This window comes from Mastacembelus armatus, chromosome 16 (genome assembly GCF_900324485.2).
Source record: "Mastacembelus armatus chromosome 16, fMasArm1.2, whole genome shotgun sequence".
NCBI lineage: Eukaryota > Metazoa > Chordata > Actinopteri > Synbranchiformes > Mastacembelidae > Mastacembelus > Mastacembelus armatus.
In genome coordinates, this window is record NC_046648.1 from 8,547,288 (window position 1) to 8,567,880 (window position 20,593).

Consider the following 20,593-nt stretch of genomic DNA (forward strand, 5'->3'; position numbering starts at 1 on the left):
GGAAGCTGCTGGATGTACAGACAACATAATGAGCTGACAGACACTAACAGACTTTGTAGAACCAAGGCAGAGGTCGATAATTCTTGAAGGTTTATTGCTTTGAGCCACATCTGTCACATTAGATATTGTAATTTGGTCCATTGTGCTTATAAAAATATTGACGAGTGCAGCTTTAATTTAGGTGTCTTAGCTCCTCCTAATAAAAGGCCATTTTGTTTAAGCATAAAAAGCCAGCAATGACAGAAAAGAACCACAGTCACTTCCCCTGCTAATGCCCCTACCTTGAGGATGTCTCTGTAGCCGTGAACAGTGGACATGTCACCAGGGCCATCCTCTACCTCGTCCTCTTCCTCCGTAGCCTCATAACCTTCATCAGGGCAGGCGTCCCTCTCGGCCATGTTGGTCATGAGGTCGATGAGCTGCTCCAGGGGAGGGCTGAGCTCCCTCTCCTCATTCTCTTTTAGCCCATAGTCCAGAGCCCTGTAAATCATGATGCCCAGAGACTCAATCACCTGAAAGAAAGCAAAAGACAACGAAAAAAATCTTAAGACAGTCTGCACTATTGCTCATACATTCTGTTTTGCATATAGACAAATTTTTGTCGGTGTATTTTCTACTTGAAAATTCATAATTATCTGTTTTCCTTATGTTTTCTCTATTAACATTATGCTACTTCCATCTGTAGAGCTAACAGTGTTAACAAATTACAATGTACATAGATAATCAGTGTGTGATGATAAAATGGGATGTACAAATATTAATCCAAACGTCACAATAATTCGTCTTGCTTTGTACGTTGTTCTACTGTTCATCTGAGTAAATATAAAACAAATAGATTTCTGTCTTGGTTACGCAATCTGATCATCTTTTGTGCGCTAAGCCTGATCTGAACAGTTGTATTATGGCAACCTCATGACTCAGACTTTGACGAAAGTGCTCCGCCATTCATATACACAGACAAATAGGCTGACCCCAGGAGCACATTACTGATAGCTGATCTTGTGATCATCTGCTATTTGTTTATTACGAGTCTTCCTAGAATTTGAAGATGTCATATCTTAAAATATTACTCCACCCAACGACTTAAAAGGTGCCTATAAAAAGTTGTTTTTTTTATCATTCTAAAAAGTTCAAAATTATTAATTATTTCAATGACATGATTTTATGGTGGAAGTAAAGGACTTAAACATCTTAAATTATTTACAATGCACATAACCATAAAACACAGTCCCACTCTTTTGGCAAAAATATTGGCTAAATATTTTTACTCCTAAAAGTTTGACATTTTTGTAACCAACAAACCAGGCAGTGTTTGTCAACTGAGATGGCACCAAACAACCAAACAAAGTGTTTGTAACATGAAGCTTGTTTCGCCACGAAAACCCTCAACACCATGAAATCAGCAAGAACCCAGTGTTGGATTTTCTGATTTTATATAAACTATAAAAAATACTAATAGCTATTATGAAACCATAGTAACTGCACATTTCTAAACAAAATGGGTTTAAGAGTCTTTGTGGCAAAACGTCTGGGAAATGCACCGTTGGGTTTGGTGGTCTCTCACAATGAGCTTTCCACCAGCACTTCACCACCACCAATCCCTGTTGCTTTTAGTACAACCCTTCCTTTCAACTGCAATACCACACAGAAATAATGGCACTGACAAAAAGCAATGACTACATGTTCAGTATCAAATGGTTAGTTCATTCAAAATATATGAGACATACATAAAAATGTTCCAAGAGTGTCAAAATATAACATTATAATATTTCATTCTAGAGAAAGGTGCATGTATGTTAGGATATGCTCAGTTATAGTTTGACCTAAACCTGTAGAGTCATGGTGGATAAAGCCAGCAATGCCAAAGTCAGGACAAAAGTCAAGAGTGGGAAATAACACAAGGGATTATTATGCCGTGCTGAGCACAGAGAGAAGACTAAAGGATGGAGACAGCATATAAACCACTGAAAGAAAAGAAACTGTGAGAAAGGGGAAGTGTGTGGGGGGGGGTTTAGAGTGGAGGGAATGATCAGAGACAAAAATGTGTCAGTGAATAAAATGATGAGAGTTAACCAACTGAATTAGAGAATTTGAGAAAGGTGGGTAAAGGCGAGATCAAGAGGAAACAAAATCAAGAGTAGTGTGTGTGTGTGTGTCAGACGTGAAGATCAAGAGCTGATTAATGAACAGTCTTGGAGGGAGAAGGAGTCATATGAGAGATCTGATCTTTCTCTTCCCCATCAGTGCATAACAGCTGGGTTTCCTCAGGCAGGAACAGCTGAATGTGACCATTTTGTTTGAGCTCCACTCGGATCCACATGCACTGATATCAAACAACATGGAGACACACACACAAACACACATTGTACACACATGCATCCTGCAAGATTAAAGGCATCGGAATTATGGGGTGAGAAAATTTACAATGCATTAGGATGCATTCAGCACATTAGCTGTCCTATTTAACCCAGTGCCTTTGTGTTGCTGGGTCAAAACCACACTTTGTATTTCAATTTATGTTTTGTATTTGTTTGTATTTATATTTCTTGCAAGGTACATACTGTATATGTACTGTCTGTGACTGCATGTATTGATTTCTGTTTTTGCTCCCCTACTTTACAACATTGAAGTGGACATTGTGTGGTGGGGTGCCTGCGTACTGTAGCAGACCAAAACCTATCTGAGCCTTGCTCCATCTCAAAACAATGTTTTCCCTTGTCACATTCTCACATTCTGCATTCACCGCTGATATTAACGTTACTGTTACAATGAAAAATATGCAGCATGCTATTGTATTAACTAATGGCAAAAATGCATGGAACAGAATCTTGTCTGTAGTTCAGCTGCCACTCAAGTATAAAGGAGCTTCACAGAGTCTTCACAAATAATTAACTACAAACAATGACTGGATACAGGAAGTAAAAGCTCTTCCCTGAACATGAAAGCAGTCTGAAGCAAGCATGCCTCTGTTCTACTTTAAAATCCCCCCTGACTGGTTCCCAGGCTTCCAGGTGACCGAGCAGAGCGATGGAATGGAAGGGTGGGCAGAAGAGAAAACCAGAATAGGGGAAAGCAAAGAAACAAGTGGGTAGAAGATGAAAATGTTAACTGAAGATCATCACAGGCAAGAGTCAAAACCAAAAGCTTTGCTCAAATTTCAGCATTCCTGTCACAGTGAGAACACTGGTGAGAAAACCATTGTGACAAAGTCACTTAATTAGCATTCTCCTTGTAACCTTCCTTAATCTTAATTAGTCACAACTGCTGTTGGAACAAAGGTACAAATCCAACCCTTATTTTATTTCATCTGCCACGATTGCCTTTCTGACATCAGTAGACACTGAAAGGGTGATGGCAGAAAATGCAATGTACTATCACAAATACAGGTCTATGTTTCCTTAGAAAATCAGTTATCTGATGGCAGAAAATTATTCCTGTTACAAACAAAGACAACACTATATCACACTCATGGCCTCCCATCCACCTACAGGTCTACTATAATCCGTCAGAGACAAGGCAGTATTTTTTGTAACAAACTGAAGTCATTCCAAAGCAGACACACGAGTGTTATGTTCAGGTGTCAGCTTCTGAAGGGTGGATTTCACTCCAGCTTCCAACAGCAACTGTACTAACATGATCTCAGCCCACACCAGCAACATATGATATGACAATAGAGCTTTGACAGGAGCACATGTAGCATTTAGCTTTTGTCCTTGTAAATAACATAACAAATGATGTGCTGTAATAGGATTTAATATGGTTAATATTAGATAGATGCTGCTATTTAAAACCTACACTTTTCTACAGTGTTATGTATAACAGACCAACAGTATATAGTGAAAATATCCACAGTGGCATCTTGAAAGGAATAGGATGATGGTTGGGCAATTGAAATTCAGCTGTTTTCTTACTGAGACTTAGATAAAAAGACTGTGTCTGTAGGTACAGTATGTGAAGCTTGAGCCAGGAGTCCATTAGCTTAACTTAGTCTGAAAACAGGAGGAAAGTGGCTCTGTCTAAAATAACAAATTCCAGAGGCCTGCACTTCTAAAACTCAGTAATTAACATGTTATACCCTGGTTGATGGATGTTGCGGTCGGCAATGCTTTTTCAGCGACTACTGACCGAATCACATTAGTTTCAGTAACATAGTTTCATGCAATTTTCCCAGATCAGACACCAGAGCCAATTGTGCTGATTAAACACTAACTGTAATCTGACAGGTCTACTCTCCCATATGCAAATGCTTTCCATCTATCATTATTAGTTAACCAGCAGAGAATTAGCAGAATCAGCACAAACTGCTTAGAATTAAAAGATTGTAAAAACAATGTGGGGGATTTAAAACATCTATATTTCGTCATTAGTGGGTCCACAGGAATTAGGTCATGGCAGTGAAAGTAAACAGCAACTCAGTGGAATTCTACAGCCACAAATACGTTACCTTTATACATTTATGTTACGCATTATGTTTTTAGAAAATATAACTATTATTATTAGGATCAATATCAGTCCATATGTTTTCTTTTCATTTTTATTCTTTAAAGCACATAATTGTTAATGAATGTAATACTAATGAGAGGTTTAGTCTCATACAGCATGCTCTTAAAACAATGTTACGCTTACTGAACCCTCAGTGATCAGCACAATGCGGAAGTATTGAGCGTTAAATACAAAACTGTAGCTAAGAAAACAGAAAGCAGCTCCTCTCTTATTGCATTAATGTCTCATCCAGACATATTTGTTGCACTGTACGAACCCAGGACTGAGCTTCATCATCATCCTGTGTCATGATGCATCACAGCAGCAACAAGATGGCATTAAGTTAACTGAACTGCAAAGAACTTACTGAATAATAATGACAGACAGTAATCTGGTTGAAACTATTTATATAAAAACCTTCCCATAATCACAAGGCATAATATTGTAAGTTGGTTCATTACAACAGAAAAAAAAAGCATGGGTTATTTCCTTAAGAGAGATTCCTTTCGCCTGACTCTGCTGTAGTGACCTCCGACTGTCATATGACTGAGCATGGATGCTTTGGTCCGCTGTTTGATAGACCTAGCACCCTCATAGCTTTTGCATTAAAAAACAGACCATATGAAAAAATGCACATGTATTTTCTTTTTATCTCTCTATTTCTCATTCACATACCACGCCAGGAGGAATCATAAAAGCAAATTAATACTATATCAGCTGAGAAAAGTCACCTAACAAACGTAACTTCGTGACTCCTGAGTGAAAACAATGACGTCAAACTCTAATCCCTTCCCAGACATCAAAGCCCTGGTATTAGGAAAGCATAGGTCATGCATAGCTGAACTCTGACTTGTTATATTTGTGTGTATGCAGAATTTCTAACAAATATCACTGAATTCCAGTGAATTCAACCACTGTGATTAACTGCACAAATAGCCTGAAGCTGTAGCATGCTGTGCCCAGAGCTTGGTTAATTGACTATGGTGAAAACAGCATCATCTGACATTCTCGGCCGCATCATCTCAAAAGTTCATGCTGTTTGAAGCCATGTGTAGCTAAACTGTGTAAGCTATGAGAACACGTGTTCCTGCTCATTCGGCCATTCAGCACTGGGCTAATGCAACTCTACATATGTTACCAGAACACCTGTGCTACAGGATTTCGTGCTGTCAAGCGTCAAGCAGCTCAAAAAACATGCCAGTGGTTTCATCAGCCAGTCTGTAAAACACTGTATTGTGAGAACTGATTTCTAGTGCAAAGCTGCTTAGAAGGGATTTGTCTATACAGCTTTACATTCTCTGCTTCTACAGTCAACTGTGTGTGTGTGACATAGAGAGAGAGAGAGCATGTGTAAGCGTGCTTGAGTTATTCACTGACTGTCCTTCTGTTATCGCAGCTCTATTACACAGCAATCCAACTCCAGAACTCCCAGAAAACTACTGCACACTATCTCTAATGAACTTGAAACAGATTCTGTCAATGTGCAACATCACACACACACACACACACACACACACACACACACACAATGCTTTCAGATGACAATATTTCCTCAGCTTAACCTAAAGTGATTCCATCCACAACATTGAAAAGATAAACAGAAAAGGTAATCAAACTATTACAACAAACTATTATCACGAAAATTAGCAGCAGTCGATCGAATGGAGAATGGGTGAGGAGAGACAATTTTCCATAGGTCTTTAATTAGATCTAATTTCTCCTAAAATTAAGCCATTGCTGTGTAACACTTCCAACCAGTCAATCAGAGAGGCCAGCTGGAAGCTGAAAGATCACCTATTACACATCAATATTATGTTACCCACCACTAGGGCCTATGTTAAGTCTGAGAAATAACCCTCATAATGTCATCATGGGAATTTCAGCCTGGGCTTGAGACTTAGTTTAGAACAGGAAGTGTTAATTCCAAGCAGGCATCTATACTGGATTGGACTGGAAGCCACCTTTTGTTATAACCAGGCAGCTGAAGTTCTTGTTGATGCAAAACAGGATGGGATGGGTAAATAGCAGTAAAAGAGGGTTATGGTTTAAAGCTGTTTTGAATTTCACTAGACTTTCTAGTAGCTGAAAAGGTAGAGCAGTCCTGGTAATTAGACAATAATATCCCTAAGTCACCATTTCCTTAATATTTGCTCTTGTTTCCTCCCTCACCCAGAGCAGGTATTTTGCTAATACTATTAATCAAATACAATAACTAAAACAGTATCACTCACCTCGGATGTTGTGCACGGGCTGTGTTTACCTGCAGGAAAACAAGAAAGCAGTGTTGTGATAAGCAGCAGATATAAGCCTAATTATTACATTCAAGGTGGCACATACTGACATAGGTGTTGAATACCCATAGAGGTTGTTTTTTTTTGTTTTGTTGCTAATGACTTTAGTAATTTAATAGCATGTGACTGATGATGACAAAACTTCTTCCAATAAACATGACGCATGCATGTAGTCTTTAAAAAGAACCTATTTTAATGTTTCTCCAGGCTACACCAGCTCATCCCTCCAAAGCAAACACCCTGACCTCTCAACAAATGACTGTTTTGTATTGTAACACAAAATAATTCAACATCACAACAGCCTTAACCTGCATCAGCAGATTTGAATGCCATGTATGACGAACATTTGTGGTGTGTCTGTCTGTCTGTGTACTTCACACAGGTTGAGCAGATAATATTATGTGCTTTCTCAATATCAAACACTTGGTATCGCAAGCATATGAAAACAAACCAAAACAAATCCCTAAGCATAGTTAACAGTTTTTTAAAGAGTCCTGCTTTATGTGTTTAGATACAAGCCAGATAAACTACCAGAGAAAAGAATACTACGTGGTGGTCATTCTGCATAAAAGCAAGGTCTAAACCTAATTTTAACTCAGTTTAGTACATGAGAGCAGCAGAATTCCTAATTCCTTAATCCTTTGGTCAGAGATTTATCTCATTACTACATTAATGACTTTGTCTACTTAATACATTACAAAGACAGTCTGTAAATCGATTGAGTAACTAAATATAAACGCCAGCTAAATAATTTAAATAGTAAACTGAAAATGATGGACACATGGCTTAAATAGCTTGAGGTTAAAGGATAGATGGTGAAAATAAATGAGCTCTCTGAAAGTAACTGACTCAACTGTGTGTGGGATAACTATCCAAAGGATAATCAAGTGTCTAAAGCGTTTCACATCCAGTGTTAGATGTGAAAAACGGATAGTGACAATATGTTAATCTGTGAACTGGTGACGTGGTCTCTGAAGTAAGACTAAGAAAAACAAAACATGACATACAGTATATGTATGCAGATTGCAAATACAAATGCCAAAAATATACTGCAACAGTAAATACATTTTTATACATTTTGCATGATATGAAATTACATGAGCAAGAGAGGAATTAAAGCCCAGACTCCCCTCTACAATGGTTGCTTCCATGCCCCTAAAAATAGCCCATTCATTCTTACCATATAGACCTACAGGCAACAACTAGCATCCCAGCTGTCCCTATCAGATCTGATCATAAAAGTGGATCATAAGACAAATCATGTGGTGCAGTTATTGGATCGAAACCCTCAATGTTGACTCAGCAGTGCTCTGCATTGTGTGTGTAACCTACATTGCAGCTGAGTTAAGAGCCCATCCCTCAGGTAGTTCATTCCCCTCAGAGATAGATGGATAGACAAATTAGTCAGTCTGCTCTACACTCTGTGAGCAAATGTGATTAGAGCAGACGATAAACATGCCAGGCCCTTGACAAGACAGCGTAATGGGTTCAAGCACACGTTGCCATTCACATAGCATAGAGTTGATCTGGAGTGAATCCCATTTCATGGTCACACTGTAACTCTTTCCCATATTGGATTGAAATGACCATAAACGACAATAAAGTCGTGATAACAGTGCTGCACTGACACACTGTAAATCCCTAAAGGGACGTTTCTATAATCTTGCTGTGATTTGTCACTTGGCACGCTTTCTGCAGGCTCCTGTTATGGATATTTTCAGTTAGGCATCCAACACACTGTCATACCAGGAGGGCTCTAACTCTTCATTTTTATAGCACTTTATTAATTATATCCTAGCTGCAATCAATATGGGCTCCCACGCCACAGGTATTTGGGAACAGCTATCTGCCCATATAAATATGCATGTGACATGCAGAAGTGAATCACTGCTCACTGAAAATTCATCATAGCTCGACATCCACCCTCACGTCTGTTTTTCCCAGTTCACAACCACATCCATCACCTCACACCTTGGTCCAGTCAGGGCCCACGTTTCAACTGGTAAACACTTTCTTTAATCAGATGAAGCAGAATGAGCAGCCAGATCTGATCTGAAGTGGCAAACAGGCTGGGAGGTTTTTTAATAAGAGATGAAGCCACATGATACACACATGCCCACAGTGATGAAGAAATACTGAAGATTGAAAACTGTATGAGGAAGAGCAGAAGGGTCTTTGGTGGGAGATGAAACATTCTTTTGTTTATCAGTTACAGAAAATATGTACATGTTTAGGCCAACAATGTATTTATCATATTGTAGCTCTAACGGGCTATATCCCTATAATGCTTCCACTGGGTCTTATGGACATTGCTGTTTGCCTTGCAGGAATTTATTTTCAGTCTTTACCTAAGAACAATCGCAACACCTAAGTGCCATTTGAAATGCAAGTGAGGTGGTGTGGCCTAGATCTGAGCAGCTATAGGCGCACAGCGTCTCCCATCGTGATTTACCTCCACAGCCGTGCTCCACCCTCACAGACCCATCTTTCTGTATCCGAACATCCCCGGCTCCGGATATCCTCCTCGGCAGCGCCGCTGATGATGCTGCTCCGGCGGCGGCACAGGAGCTCCTCCTGCTCCGGTGAACCTTCGCCAGCGTCTTGCAGCTCTGGTAACATACCGCCCATGCCTGCTCCTCATTGATGGGCTGGTTATAAAGCCTCAGTATCTCCTCCAAAGACAGCTCCTCCGCTGCCGCTTCCTCCGCTGAATTCATCGCGCTGTGATCCGCATCCTGTTTCTGGTCTCGGCGAGTCCCTGCAGCAGCATCCGTCAGTAGGTCCCCACGTATCTGCTCGGCCATCGTCTCATTATTTCAGCGCAGGAGGCCCGACGACAAGAACAGGTCCAAGCCAGTGCGTGAGGGGAGACCTGGAGGCATCGATGCTTCCCTCCTGCTCCGCGGGCAGCTGGAGGAACAGCTGGTCGCTTCCCCGCCCGCCCCGACGCTTCGTTCAGGTTTCGGTACCAGCAGCAGTCATAAGACGGTGTGTGTTGGCAGCCTGCACTGTGTGTGTCTGTGTGTGTGTGTTTGTCACATCCCAACCATGCACACCAGGCTTACTCCTTCATCACATGATCTCTCTCTTTCTCTCCCTCTCTCTCTCTCACGCACACACACACACACACACACACACACACAGAGGGAGTTTTATTATTTCATGTGCATACAGCAACACAGGTGCATCTTCTATACAGTTTATTCACTGCTTGTAATTATAATAATAATATGATAATACTTCTCATTATCAGCACCACTATCCTTTGCTCTTTACATATGACCTTTTCCACTTTTTGTTTGGAGGCTATTTTATTATATCAATTATACAATGTGTGTATTTATTTTACTCTGTATATGGAGCGCCTTGGGCATAAAAGTTTTCTATCAGTTGCATGAAATTCTACTGACATAGCACATGCTCCGTTTGCAGTGCATTTTCATCTTCATGTATAGTTTCTGTGATTAAAGCCTTTATGCCATATTTACAATCACAGAACTTGCAACATAATGTACATCACACATAGGCACATATATACAGTGGTGGAGTATGTGTACTTATTTAATGTAAATAAGTAAAATTTTAAGGTACTTGATACTTGGTATTTTGCCAAGTATTAACATATTATGCTACATGTACTGTGTTTTAGTTGGAAATATTGTACACTACTTCTTTCACAATAATATTTAATAACTCTTGTTAGTACTTTACAGATTAAGATTTTTTATAAAACATATGAATATCCTTTTGTAAAACAGGAATTGCAGTGGAGTATTTTTACCATGTGGCAATACTTTTTTCAGTAACATTCATGTACAATTTCTTTAGAAATGTTATTAAACTGTGTAGATGCACTTGCTGGTTTCTTCCCATTTTTACATTTGAGTCCCACCTTCTAGATATCAAGTAGTAGTTATATCACTTCATACAGACTGAAATACCATGCAAGGGCCTCATTTCAAGTATCTGTTTGGTGCCCTGTGCTGCAGAAACTCATATTTTTCTGGAAGCTATGTAGATTCCAAAAGAGGTTTCCTCGAAATTGCTTGTGGCTCTGCAAATGATCGTAAGTGACGACAAGGTTTCAGGCTTCTCTCCGATGCATCAACCACATGTTTGATATTCATTTCACTCACATGAACATTGCCATATGATGTCCACACCATGCCACAATCAGAAACATCTGAATTCTGAGGGAATAATAAACACTGACCTGTCCAGGATGTACCACCACAGGTCTTTCGCCCGAACAGAGCTGGGATAGGCTCCATCAGATCCCTGTGACCCTAAATCGGAATAAGCAGGTATAGATAATGAATGGGTGGATGATAAACAAGCAATAGCTTTTTCAATCAATGCACAAACTGACACATATTTGATATGATTTATTCATCAAACACACGTTGTTCAGATACAGATTTCCTTTTGACAGCAAATATACACAACATGAGACAACAACACACATCTATTTAACTTCTTCGTTTCACAATGTCTGCAGGGATAGCCCACAAGCTCAGAAACACACAGGCCTGGTTGCCATGGGTACAGTGATAAAATTACCCATATGTAAACACAAATCTCCGAACACCAATAGAGAAGATGTAGCTATCAATACAGAACAGCACAAATGGAATGAAGTAGTAAATATACAACTCTCCAGTATGATTTTGTGATTCATTTCACATTTAAAAAAAGCACATTACTCATGTGGCTTGTGAAAAACAAACTGTAAACAAAAACAATAATTTAAAGTCTCTTTTGTCCCTTGGCTGTAGAAGTGGTAGATGCTGGTTTATGAGCCTTTTCACCACAAGGAATGAACATGCAGCACTGTCATTCAAGCAGCTGATGGGGAGCGTCAACAGTGAGAGGAACAACGCGGAGACAGCAAGGGGAGGGTGGGGCTGTACCATGAGAAACATAATTTAATCAGCACTCAACGTAAAAACAAAATAGAGACAGTGTTAAACTTTGAACTCCAACAGGTTGCAGTCGATCTTGTAGTAGACATAAGGATAATATTCCTGCTGGCTCAGGTTTAAACCGGGGATGTCCATCGCAGACTGCGAATAAGAAACGACAAACAATATTGTTAACGTGTGTAAGAAGCAGATTTAATGTACAAAGGAGGTTTATCTGGAATCATCTCTTAAATGAGAGGATAAATGAAATATCTGTTTTCATGGCTTTAATTACTAGAAAACTGTAGCTTGAGTTTTAAAATCCTCAATTCCAGATTTTAGTGCAATAAAACTGAAAATTTAGACATTTAATCTTCTGCGTGAACACAGCACATACTCAAAACCTGTTTAGGATTGGCGTGCCATATGGATCTGGGACATGCTGAAGCTTCTGTGTTTAAATTAAGACATCATATTGTATAATGTCAGTTATGGATTAAATATTTGCTGAGATAATATTTTTCTAGTAGCACATGCGTCTGTTGCTTCAAGATATGCAGTGTCCTTGATGTGCTGGCTTTGTAGTGGGCCCAGCAGTTAGAGCCTGTACATAGTATTGGCAAAGGACTCACATCAATGATAGCTGCTGCACTGCTGTCCAGATGTTTATACAGATCATTGAGCACCTCCCTCAGCTTCTTCATGGTCTTCTTGTTTGGCTGCAGCAGCATGGCCTGGAAGTTCACCGGCAGACCGTACCTGGAGGAACACATTACACATAAACACAAATTATAATGGGCAGGACACCATTTAAACAACAGTTTAATTGCTCTTACCTCAGTATCAAAGAGATTATGCTTCAGGTTTATTATACAAGTTGTACTGCTGACTGAGGATTTGATAATGAAGCTAATTGATGCCTAGACAACAGGAGAGGCTAAACAAAGATTGCAAAGGCCTTCCAGTTTAATATTTCCTCTGTCTGAAATGGCCTTTAAGGGAACAGTGGAAGTCAAGACAGCATATGGAAGACTGCAAGTCTTCTTGCCAGAAAGGCAAAACAAAAGCCTCACATGATGGCAGCAATCCTGCAGGAAGGTTTAACTGATACAGAGGTAGTGGTGCACCATCCACTGCACAGAAAGCCTTCCACTATAACAATTAATAAAGCAACAATCCAGGACCATTTGAACAAAGACTTAATATCTGTTTACTGCAGGGGTTACATTTACCTCTTTTTATCTTTTGTTTTCACGTAATTTGCCTGGAGTTGTCCAAACATTTGCATACTACAGTAGTTCTATATGCTATAAGAATGGTACTGTATGATCGCTGTACCGTAAAACAGATTCCACAAAGACCCTTAGAGCCTTAATGTGGATCCACGCGATGAAGGCTTCACTGAAGTTCACTTTGAGCCATCTTACAAGCGGCCCCTGCAAGAAGGAAATGCAACATAGGGTTAGAAAAAAAAAGGCTCTTCTACAGTAACAACTGTTTTGGATGTGGCAGTCTTCGAATCATAACTTCATTTGTATTTATGAAGTAGTGACTTAGAAGGTTTGCTTCTTAACAAAATCGGCTTTTCGAATACTGACCGGACCTGTCTCATCCTGTCCTAAACAAATCCATTTTCTGCTATAGCCCTGCAGTTGATTTGTGTGCTGAGCATTTTCTGCTGCTGCTGGCTGTACAGCATCTATATTTCCAACAGCTTCAGGCTGTAATTCATCATTTTTGTTTATTTTTATTTTTTAAACACAGGGTGGAAACATTTCAACCCACTGAAATAAATGCAGACACAATACAATAAGATATTAAAGTAAGATAGAATCTTCTGCATTGTGGTTCAGTTTTAATGCATCATCAGCCATTAAACATTCTTCATATTATTCAGAGTTAGTTATTAAATTATATTATCTCTACGGTGACAATCCAAAGAAGAGATTGTTGTATTTTGCATTATTGTAAACAAATTTCCACAAGTCACCACTACGTTTTAAAATGACTCCCAAGCAGCCAGTTGTTCTGGAATCATTTCAGGACAATAATTTGCTAAACTATGCCTCAAAGCGGTAAATTCAGGGAAAGGAACAGTGTGCTGCCTTGTGTGCACACATTTGTTCAGTACATAATGGGAAAAAATCATGCCAAACCTCTTCTTTAAATAATAATAACTTCTAAGATCAAAACAAGGTCTTAACATATCCTGCACATCAGGGAGCACATGACAAAAACAAACCTCAGAAAGAAAGGCACATCTGTCTGCAAAAAATAACCAACTTGAACAACAGTTGTGAAGATTCCAGTGTCCATTTCACTTACAAACTGCTTCTTCTTATCTGTACAGAGCCGTGTCATCTCCTCTTTGTCTGCCTTCATCTCCTCTTCATTGTACTGAAAGTCTCTCACTATGAACCTAGAAATGCGATGGAGGACAGTGAGATATTTTTTGTTTGTGTAATACGAGCTAGATTCAACTCTATGAAAATGAAGACATATGTTTTGTGGTCATGGATGTGTTCAGTTACAGCAATTCAAATGTTTCTTATGGTCTGGCATATTTTGAAATTAAGCTATACAGTGCTGTGTGATGGTGGAGTGTGTTAACTCCCAACACAGAATAACAGTCCTTACTTGTTCTCTCTGGCTTTGTGTTTGAAGTCATCAATGGCTTTTCTAAATAGAGTAACACTGAAAAGTCCACTGTCATTGTCCTGAAAAAGCAGACTGGAAGACAACACAGGCAGGCACTGTTTATACTGTTGTAATGACACTGGTTCATCAAACTCTAACCTCCTGGTATTTATGCACTTAATACAAGAAATGACCAAAAACAATTTACAGATTAAATCAAAATACACATATTTAATACCAGTGTCTTCCTGACTAAAATTCTGTTTCACCTACACATGACTTACTTTGAGGATCGGGGTACTACCATTTCAGCAAGTGTTTCATATGTTTTCTGCCAGTCAGCATACGCCGTCCTGAAAGAACAAAAGACCAAGAGATGCAATGATGGCATCTGATTTAATGGTCTCCAAAATGTTCCAGCCACATGTTTCCATTTCAGTCGTTTGCATCAAGGCATTTTTGCAATACATATCAAAGCACAGAAGTGCCACTTACTTTGGTACAACTACCAGCAGAGTAATGAGGTACTCTGAGTCAAGCACAAAGTCTTCCTTCTTCACAATGTCAGCCAGGCTCCTGGTCAGCAGGCTCCCCCTGGTGGCACACACCGGAGTTACAAAAACATGGATATAACAGTGAAGGTGACTGGGGCTGACCTGTGCAAGTTCAGACAATGCTGACATGAAAACATGTCCATTGATCCTTCACATGACAAATAATCAGATTTACAAATAAGCAGACATTAAATTAACTGTAAATCTGTAAAACCCAAACAAGAGAATAAGATGATAATAACAAGAGTGAGATCAGATCTAACCAAGGAGTTTTTTGACAAAATATTCTGGTGTCACACATTGCATAGGAGTGTTAGTTTTGGAGTTACCTGGTGAAGACAATTAGAAATCCTGTCAATGCAATAGTTACACTGATGGTAGTTGATAGACAACTTGGAAAAATACATGTTTGGTTTTGTATTCCTGTTTCTTATCCTTACTATATGTGGATTACTTACGCATTCTTCCTTTCTAAGTTCTGCAGGTTTCCCTTTAGGTTATTATAAGCTGAAGCTCTAGTCTTCAGGTCATTGTCAATCTGGGTTAATTGCTAGAAAAAAACAAAAACATTAAGTCTGAAATTATTTATAACTGAAATACAGACAGATGAATGAAGCCATAGAGTTTTAGAAACTAACTGGGGATTGAGCTATACAAATAATAACGTAGCTAACTTCACAGGAATAACTGTGTTACAAATCTAAATGTCTTTTTTACTATTGCCTATATATTTTCCAACCAAATGGACAGACTTACCTTTGAGATGATTTCAGAAATGTTTTTAAGTGACTGTTTGATGGGATATTTTGCCATGTCCCACTGAAACCTTGTGATGTAGGTGACAAGATCAACTGAAAAAGATAGCAAAAGACTTGTCTTACTATCATTTGCCTTTTAAAACCTTAGGTAAAGCTAATTTTTACATGTCTTTCACATACATCTTATATAGTTTTCATCCAGACACATAATTTTGTATTTACCTAGATTTGCCCATCAAAAATGCGTTTTGCAATTTCAGTGAGTTGACTCTTTATACATGACTGTACAAGATTTGAGAATAAGATTGTAAATAACATTTTGATCAAGATCAATTCTTCAAGTTGTGTTTTCCTCAAGGGAATGTACCATGTGTGAGATATGTGAACTATTATGACTGTCCACTTGTTAATTACCATGTTTTAATATGAAAATAATTAACACTGTTGTAGCCATGACTGTACCTCCATTGGCCAGCAGGTTCTCCTGCACTTTATCTCGACTGTCCTCCAGCACGTCTGCCATGTACTGAGCTACCTTCTTCACCACACTGTGAACAGCCAGAGTATATCAAAACACACCATGCCAACACAAACTGCACTCACAAAACCAAAGTAAAGCACACATTCAGCCTGCACATGCTCACACAAGCACCGTGGCCTCCGACTCCAAATTTAACACGAACATGCACACACATCAAAAGGTTTCACATATTCCTGTAAAGGTAATTTCTTGACAAGGTAATATATAATATGGGAGGCTTCTAGCGTTTAAGACTTTTAACCATACTGCTCAGCAGGACATCAAAGCGGAACCGTGTCTACATTAGAGAAGCTGAGGAAAGACTTGGCTAGTCACACATCAGGGCTAAAGAGTTCATAAAAAAAAAGCATACTACCTTTTTACTCTTCATATAATGACAAATGAAAACAACCTAATCAATTCAAATCTCCAATAAAACAAGAAATATGTTATTATGTGCAATTTTAAAGAATTGAGTGGTTTAAATATTCTGCTTTTCTATATATACTATGCTGGATGGAAACTTCAAAAGGAACCAGATTATAGTCAGGCTGTGGTCAAACAAGTGAAACCATGTTGCAAAGTTGGTCGTTCTCACAGTCTTGGAAATACCCACAGCGCCAGCAAAGCAAGGCTCAGCCAGTAATGGCTGTGTGTGAGTTTTGGATGTCAATATTTCCAAAAGACTAGAAATTGCTGTCAAACGTACTTGTGGTACATAAGTCATCAAGTATAAATATGAGTAAAGAAAGAGCTGCTGGTGTGTCACCCAAGTGTAAATTGCTAAGTTTAGACTGGAAGGCTCACTGGGCTCGGACCACTGTGAAATTCCTCATTGTTATAAGGTAAGGAAAGAGGTTATGGAGTGGCTTCATCAGAGTACTACACGGGTTAGGGTAGATTTTTTTATGCTATTTAAAATACATATGATTATAAAAGCTCTATAAAATGTGAATGTAATCAGTAAAAATTCTTATCTTGCAAAGAAAGGGAATAGCAAAGTTCAGTCCAAGTCAAAATCATGCAGATAGCATACCTTTCAACAAATGAGTCTAATTTGGCCAGTTCATCCGAAAGTCCAACCAAGACATCTAGTGTCCCAACCTGTTTTAGACACAAATGGCAATAAATAAAACATCACCATATTATGACTTTTGATTCATCTCGTCCTGAGACCAGCAGTTTTGTGTTTAAACAGTGACATCTGGGGATCAATCAGCCTACAGTGACATCCAGGGGCCCTATGTACTTAGGATGGCGCCTCTTTGTCCAAAGCTGCTCACACATTGGTAACAGTTCCAGGGCAACATTGCAGCCCCATGTGGTAACAAGGTCAGCGAGGTGACTTCACCTTCAGCGCAGAGACGACTCAGACGAGCAAGGCTGCTCTGTGGATGAAAACTTCACCTAACCACTGCTTCAACATGCAGGCAACTGATCTGGGTAAAGGCTGCTTTCCATACAAACTGTCTGCTTATTCCTGACAGTGGATATACAAGGTGAGTGATTTTGATGTTAGTCTACTTTTATACCTACAATCAGCATCAAACATCTTTCAAAATCATGTCCACAATGAACACACTTTAACGTGAAGCTCACAGAATCTAAATGAGTATGATTTTATGGCTGTGTGCTGGTTAAAGAGCATGGCGCACACATCCGTGCTAACCTTGAGATCTGGGATGTTGAACTTGTGGTTGGTGGACAGGTTGTTGGTACGTGTGGTGGCTGCCATCATTTTGTCCCATGTCTGTTGGCAAGTCTTCTCTCCAGGCGCAGAGATCAACCAAAACTCTGTCATGGTCACAGCACTGGTGCAGCTGAAGAAACCTGAGAAGAAGAACTATCTCACCGTCTGTCGTTTTAATCAGCAGCCCTGCGTAGTAACGCTAAGCATGGACAGCTACTATCATGCAGTATATTCACACTGTTTACCACTGTGCTGGCTAATAGGATGATGCTACTACAATAGCAGGAGCTCAAACAGACAATAATGTGTTTCCAGCACTCAGTGTTACTCTTTAACAGCTAAATAAACTTCGTAAGCCACGAACAAAAACAAACAGTTCGTAAAACGGAGCAGGCAAAAAAGGATGGTTAAGGTCAAGCAACAGCAGGGATTAGCTACAGCTAGCCACTTAGCTTTAAACACAGCAACACAGGCGGTCACTGTGACTGTTGAACAAATTTTTACTCACCTGTTTATTAAAATGGGCGTAGATAGTTTTTAAAAATCGAGCCGTCTGTGTTGGTTCTAATGCGTGATAAATTTCATAGCTGCCATCCAACAGGCCTACGGTTCGCGAGGTTTCCTGACAGCGGCATCAGTCAGCTGACCTGCCGGAACAACCGGAAGGCAGCCTCTGCTCGCTGGACAAACTCAGCAGCGACCACCGCTGGTGGACAGGGGGTACTGCAGTGTAAGTCAGTTTTATCAATACAGGTCAATATCACAAGTCACAGGATCACATTTTTTTTTCTCTAGGAGCGTTACAGTATGAAGACTGTATGGCAGCCCCTATCCTTAGATCCTCAGATCAGACTAGTTAAAATTAAGGAAGAGCCACAGCAAACATACAGTACTTTTCTTGTGACTGTTGTAATCTACTGCAGTTATGCAGCAGTGCAGAGCTTTCTTTTGTAGAATGGGGCTGACATACCACCGTCAATTTGACAAAAGCTAATTTAGGTAAGCATTTTTATTTGTGAGATGGAATTTCAACAAGTTTCCTTAATTATAAGACCTCCACCCTAGACCTGAACCTCAGTCAGCTATTCCAAATACATCATTACCTTAACAGAGCAGCACACAGATGGTCTTGGATGCTAGGTCAGCAGCATTTGAGGCTTTAGAGTTACTAAATTTGGATAAGCCGGGTCAGGTTTCCTGACTTTGGGTGTCTCCTCTACAGAATCTAAGGAAAACGCCCCCAAAGGGACATGTTTATAGTTCAGTGGGTCTGGGGTTCATTGTTTGGGACACAATGCTTGGTCTGTCTGGAGCCAACCCTCGACATCAAACACCAGGGTGAGTTTGCCCATGGCTGGCTAGAGGCCAGTCTGCCGGGACGTTATCAGGACACACACACGCCACAGTCAGTCTCCAGAACACGGGCTACTGCTGGTGCATGATTGCTTCAGCTTCAGTGAGAGAGAAACATGTTATTTTGTCAACAAAAAGAACTGAATAGGTAACTACTTCCTTGCTTAATGCTATTCTTTCTCACGCACATCATTCAACACTGTGCACTTGCATGGAGTCCCATGCATAGCTCTCTGGAAGTGACTGTCATTTAGAAGCATCTATCCTGTCATTTGTCTCAGAGTTCTCTGTATGTGAACAAGGGCCTAGAAGTTCTACACCATTAGAATAGAGATATTAGGCCAGGATGTGTGTTTTTCTTCTAGTAACTCAGTGAAACACAGAGGTTTGCAGCAGAGTTGTGAATTCCCAAGAATGAATGACTGTCAAGTGCTTTGTTTGCACTGTCTCACTGCAGGTCACCTGTTTAACATTTAAACTACCCGCACTTAGTTTACTGTCAGGACCGGACTGAGAAACTAGTCAGTCACGTCACCCAGTGTGAGCAATATAGTAAGTGAGTCAGTGGCACTGACTTGCCATTGAATGACACCCAGTGTAGAAAATGAACCAACCTCTTTGCTTTATGGGTGGTTGTTGGCTAAAACATTTTTGAATTAAAAATGATCAATTAAATTATATTATTATAGCTAATCATTTTTTTATTATGACATGTTTTTATTTGTCCCAGACAGTGTTAATTTTGTCCAGGCAGATTTCAAAGTAAAAAATTTTATGTTGACACATGATAATTTGCACAGCAAAAACTAGAAAATTAAATAAAAAAGCAACATTTGAAAACAATAACGAAAACAATTATGAAAAGTTTCACTTTTTTGTTAAGGAATAAAAATAAAATGTGAAATGCAATGGACATGTCTGTCTCAATGCAAGATACCCTATAGGTGACATAGGTGAGGTGTGTATACTACACTCTGTGTGAACTGGCACATTTAAAACATTGGACTGTTATATCATATGTATGAGACAAATGGATTTGTGAAATTGGCTGTATTACATGAAATGAATTGATATAACCAATAAATCAAAATATTGCGTTAAAGATCAAATGAAGGTCTATTTGTTGTTCACCATATGTAGTAGAGCATTTCTTTGCTGGCAGGAAGCCTACCACCACAAATAAATTTCAGACCTGAATAAAACATTAATATGACCTTCAAGTTATGTTATGAACTTATTGTAATTAATTAGTGTGTGATCTGTCTTGGCTGAAAGGAAATGAGGGTGAAATGTGCATCATTTTTTAAGTGCCGTTATTGTTTGACCATCAGGGTATATCTTGCTGTATCTTTCCACCACTGTGATACTATTGTTTTAAATGACATGTTGTGGGAAAGCCCAGAGATA

At 39.4% G+C, this 20,593-nt stretch overlaps 2 protein-coding genes across 2 annotated transcripts in view; both read right to left on the bottom strand.

The window, feature by feature from the left end:
- Window positions 1-9,729, bottom strand: part of spire1b (spire-type actin nucleation factor 1b) — a 30,393-nt gene extending 20,664 nt beyond the window's left edge. The window contains exons 1-3 of the mRNA XM_026293938.1: window positions 9,226-9,729; window positions 6,714-6,742; window positions 282-512 (exon numbers count right to left, since the gene is read on the bottom strand). Coding sequence (XP_026149723.1) covers window positions 282-512; window positions 6,714-6,742; window positions 9,226-9,577 — 612 coding nt within the window. The 5' untranslated portion in view covers window positions 9,578-9,729. The remainder of the gene's footprint in view (window positions 1-281; window positions 513-6,713; window positions 6,743-9,225) is intronic.
- A 1,414-nt stretch (window positions 9,730-11,143) lies between these two features.
- On the bottom strand, window positions 11,144-18,502 carry LOC113122776 (V-type proton ATPase subunit C 1-A). Its single transcript, XM_026294331.1, has 13 exons — window positions 18,342-18,502; window positions 17,813-17,973; window positions 17,180-17,247; window positions 16,086-16,171; window positions 15,622-15,716; window positions 15,324-15,415; window positions 14,807-14,905; window positions 14,596-14,664; window positions 14,312-14,404; window positions 14,000-14,093; window positions 13,013-13,110; window positions 12,307-12,433; window positions 11,144-11,836 (listed from the first exon to the last, which is right to left on the bottom strand). Exons 2-13 carry the CDS (start codon window positions 17,942-17,944, stop codon window positions 11,738-11,740), a joined length of 1,152 nt encoding a protein of 383 aa, XP_026150116.1. The 5' UTR covers window positions 17,945-17,973; window positions 18,342-18,502; the 3' UTR covers window positions 11,144-11,737.
- Window positions 18,503-20,593: the final 2,091 nt, after the last annotated feature.

Excerpts from the sequence above, each read along its gene's own strand:
- LOC113122776 (XM_026294331.1), bottom strand. The coding sequence starts at position 17,944 with ATGACAGAGTTTTGGTTGATCTCTGCGCCTGGAGAGAAGACTTGCCAA. Across the intron at positions 15,416-15,621 it reads TTTCTGAAATCATCTCAAAG|CAATTAACCCAGATTGACAA; the intron begins GTAAGTCTGTCC and ends GTTTTTTTCTAG. Across the intron at positions 12,434-13,012 it reads TTTGTGGAATCTGTTTTACG|GTACGGTCTGCCGGTGAACT; the intron begins GTACAGCGATCA and ends GTGTTCCTCCAG.